The 4,691-nt window shown below is 42.7% G+C and overlaps 1 protein-coding gene across 1 annotated transcript in view; it reads right to left on the reverse strand.

Moving 5' to 3' along the window:
• LOC124671477 overlaps positions 1-3,136 on the reverse strand; it is a 9,975-nt gene extending 6,839 nt beyond the window's left edge. Inside the window, exons 1-2 of the mRNA XM_047207844.1 lie at positions 2,971-3,136; positions 1,557-1,717 (exon numbers count right to left, since the gene is read on the reverse strand). Coding sequence (XP_047063800.1) covers positions 1,557-1,717; positions 2,971-3,136 — 327 coding nt within the window. The remainder of the gene's footprint in view (positions 1-1,556; positions 1,718-2,970) is intronic.
• Between the last annotated feature and the right edge of the window lie 1,555 nt (positions 3,137-4,691).

Here is a 4,691-nt window from a genome sequence, read left to right on the forward strand (position 1 = left end):
GGTATAGAAAAGAAACAAATATATTGGTTTGTGCATTTTATTAACCCAGATGCACATAATGCACAACAGCATGCTGCAAACAAGTCAACGTAGCAAAGGAACAGAAGTGAATGTATATGCATACAGTGCAAAACACATGCAATACATGTCAAATAGACTAAAATTTACAGTATACATCAAACAGACCTCTGAGTTACCAAGATGAGGAGACAATAGGTTGAAATTATCAAATAAAGGATAGACATGCACTTCAAAAGGTACAATGTATTGCTTGCATTGGAGAATGCCACATAAAGGATGGATGCACTTCAGAAGGTAGGTACAATGTATTGCACTTCAGAAGGTAGGTACAATGTATTCCACTTCAGAAGGTACAATGTATTTCTTTTAGTGGAGATTTACCTTCCTAGTTCTATTCATGACCAAAGAAAGAATTCTTGTTATTAAATAGTACATGGCAAGTTCTTGCTGGTGAAGCTAACTAATAGTAATTCGACGACCTGTGAGCTTACAGAAATGCTTACATTCATGTCCAAAGATCATCGCAATATTGTGATGTATTAAGAGCAAGCATTATCTGGCTGCTAGTCAGGAGAAATATATGATAGAGCTACAACTGTAAATAACTGTCCTATCTGCAAAGCACGTGTTCCAGGGGATTTTGAAGCCACTGTAAATAACTCAAGTGCTTTCATCGACTTGGTAAACCACATTCCGTTATTTTTATTTCATTTGTTGGGGATTTTGTTGCAGGGTCGGTAAGGAGGGGGATTGAGAGAAATGGTCTAGTCCATATGGTCAATTTCCACCTTGCAGGTGAATGAGCAAAGACAACGGACAGTTGCTACCGCGGTTTTGATCCAGTGGAAGGTGGTACCATTGTCATACAACCAGGAGGAATTTGGTCATCCCTTTGAACATCACTGACCAGAGAGAATGACACTAGTGAAGAACAGTGATTGTGTAGTGAACAAAAAAACAAAGAAGCCTCCAGCTTTCTTTAGTGAGAGAAGCAAAAACTCCTTTTGTGCAAGATTATATGGTAGCACCTTGACCTTAACAACAATCAACAACCAAAGTAATGATTATATGGTAGCACCTTGACCTTAACAACAATCAACAACAAAGTAGTGATATACATAAACACTCAAAGTCAGAGGACCCGACAAAACAGGAACTCCTAGCGATCTGAAAAATATGATGGAAGTAGCTTTCTTAAATAATGTGTAATGCTCCAAGAAGTTTGTTGTGAGCTAGATGAGGTTGACATCCCTCATGTACTACTGTTGGAAGAGGCCAGGCGCAAGTTGCCCACTGAGGAGGCTCCTAACCCTGAACACAAAAGAGGCACCAGCCAGGGATGCTCTAGGAAGTCTACATGAAACTACCAAAAAGATAACAGGAAATTGGCTCATGCCAGTGTCATTTGCAGGGGGTTAAATCTGTAACAGCCGGAACAAGACAAAGCTACTAATGAAGTAGGAGATTACAGGATCAAGAAATGAAGTCATGTTCGTTCGTGCAGTTAGCACATGTCCACAAATTTATTGACTTACCTCTGGAAGATCTGGACCTGAATACATATCTGTTTTGCCACTCTGAGAAGTATCATCTAGTTGGCAGGGCGATCCCTCTCTGCTTGCCTGGTCACTAGTGGATCCACCTGGAACATAATCTCGTTGGCACTTCCTTTTACCCCGCGAAGCAATCAATCCGTCTGCAACAGCACATGAGTGGTTACGAATCATACGGACAACTTAACATACACATGCATGAATCCAATCTGTTTCCCTTATCCAACTACAACGCAAGATCTCTAACAACATTTTAAAAAGACATCCTGCTTAAATTTAAGAAGAAAAAACCGCGGCTCCAGTTCGCCACAGATACTTGCAGAATACTGAATCTCTCGTAAATGAAATTGACATTCTATCCGAAGGAAATAGACATTGTTCAATTTGAAGGAAATAGACATTCTATTCTATCAGCGAGTGAGATTGACATGGATCTGTTCCACACCATCTTCCTCCGAAATAGCATGACGACGGGCACAGTAGTGTATTAGGGTGTGTTTGGTTTGGTTCCCCAATTAGCCCCGCCAAAAAATTGGGTGCCTATCAAGTTGTTGTTATTGTTTAGTTTGTAGCCAAAATTTTAGCTGCTAATGCTTATCCATCCCTCCCACTCACAGATTCTTGCCAAATAGTTGGCCAAATGTGGGCAAAGGATTCTTTGACCAAAAAATTGGTAGCTAACTCTTGCCAAATATTTGGTAGGGCTAGTGTGGGCACCAACCAAACATACGGACAACTTAACATACACATGCTTGAATCCAATCTGCCTCCCTTATCCAACTACATCGCAAGATCACTAACAACATTTAAAAAAAACATCTTGCTTAAATTTAAGAAGAAAAAAAATAGACTCCAGTTCACCACGTACAGATACTTGCGGAGAATACTGAATCTCTCGTAAATGAAATTGACATTGTTCAATCCGATGGAAATATAAATTCTATTCTCTCAGCGAGTGAGATTGACATCGATCTGTTCCACACTACCGTCTCCGAAATAGCATAACCACGGGCACAGTAGTAGTGTATTAGTGTTTGGGTGAAACTCTAGATATCAAAAACAAAGTAACCACCAGTCAGGTCAAAAAGGGCGTCCCAGGATGTGTAGCGAACAACTGATTTCAGCCTTGGAATCCTCAAACATGGAAGCGTCCAGGGGAAAACAGGGTAAATTAAGCTAAATGTGGACCTCGCATCCTTTATTTCAAAAACCCGACCCCATCAGGTGATGGCGAGCATCTTGCATATATAGGTGCTGGTCTGGTCGGCAAAAGAAGCAGAGGCGCAGGCGCCATTGTCTGGTGTTTGGATTGAAACCGTGCTGTGCGACAGTTTGTGATCCAAGACGCATCAAAGTAGATAGAGGGCAAGGAGAGGGAGGGGACAAACAAACTAACCTGCCATCCAATGAGTAGCGGGGAGGAGGCACCGCTTGAATCCGAGCGTCCCGGTCCTCCGCCTCCGGTTCCTCTTCGCCGGCGTCGGTCGATTCCAAGCTCTCCGGTTGACGACTGAAACCCTAGTACAGCCCACGCGACCCGCTGCGCTAACCCCGCCCGCCATGGTGTGCCGCCGCCTGCCGCTCCCGCTCGCCTGGAACGACCAGTTGGGTGGCAATGGGGGCAATTTCAGTGGCGATGGTGGACCGGACCGGAGAACTATTGATTTCGTTCCAGCCTCGTGTTTTTGTTTGGGGATATATATATATCCAGGCTCGTGCTTGTTGAACCTGGTGGTTTGTTGGGCCTAGACTTTTTTTGACTTGGGCCTATTACTATTTCTCTAACCTTTTTTTCTGAAAAATGTTATATTTTGGAGATATAGGTTATTTGAATTATGGCACTTGGGGACGTAACTGTTACAAAGTTAGTTAGAAAATATTGTTACAAACACTATTGGATGTATTTTTCCGTTCGACTTTCCACGAGATTCATTAGCTCGAGTATTTTTATTCTACAAGCTGATACGCAGGATTTCGAAAACATAGTAATAACTGGAGAAATACATAATTAAGATAGAACAGGACTTCGGGTGTTTGATTCGTGGCAATAAACTGAACACAAGAATTTTCAAACTAGGGTTAAAACAGATGCAAAGATATTAGTAATAAAAACAGTTTTGGATGGATTGTGAAATTCCTTTGTTTTCTCTTTGAAACATATACCAAAGGAGAATGCCCCTGTTATTTTTTCCTTATTTCTATGCTCCATTATTTTGAGTCAGATAGATGAATACCCTAAAAAAAATCCTATTCCGGTGTTTTTTTTTTTTGCACTATTGATCAACGAGGCCCTATAGACAATCCATATCTCCCTTTCTCCCCCGCAAAAGGTATGTTTTTTCATAATAGTACCCCTACTGACTTCAGTCACTACGGGAAAATCAGGCGCTGCCGTGCAGCAAATCATTGCCGTGAGCCACCGCACGGCAAAGATTTCTTTGCCGTGCAACGCAAGAGGCACGCACGGCAAAGAACATGTGCACGGCAAAGTTACAGGGTGGCGCACGGCAAAGATACAGAGCACGGCAACCTCACGCGTGCCGCACGGCAACGTCTCCTCGCACGGCAAAGTCCCTCAAACGCGCACGGCAAAGAAATCATGACGGCAAAGGCAAAATAAGGCCGCACGGCAAAAAAACTATGCTCGGCAAAGGACTGGGACGTTGCCGTGGGCTTCTCTTTGCCGTGAGGCCGAGATAGAATGCACGGCAAAGGAGCCTTTGCCGTGCGACTCCTTCTTTGCCGTGTGTTGTACTTCATTTTATTTGTTTTTCTTTCTATTTTATTTCATCTCATACTTATATTTATTTTTTTATTAGTTTCACTTTTTGATGAATATTTATTAGTGTTACTTAAGACAATGTGCAATACAAAATTACTCTCCATGTTCATCCCCCACATATATCAGGGTTTCGGAGCAATTAATACGCGCTTCGGAAAATCTGCTAAGTGTTATCGCCCAAATGTGAGGAAGGTCACACCGGGTTGCTACTTTTGCACCATTAGACCTTGCACCACACTTTGACACATGTCATAGGTCGACATGCAAGATTTGGTGGGGTTCCGGTGCTCCGGCGGTCGTTCTCCCCCTCCTCCCCCCAAAACAGCGGAACGTGT

Source organism: Lolium rigidum, chromosome 7, assembly GCF_022539505.1.
Source record: "Lolium rigidum isolate FL_2022 chromosome 7, APGP_CSIRO_Lrig_0.1, whole genome shotgun sequence".
Taxonomy (NCBI): domain Eukaryota; kingdom Viridiplantae; phylum Streptophyta; class Magnoliopsida; order Poales; family Poaceae; genus Lolium; species Lolium rigidum.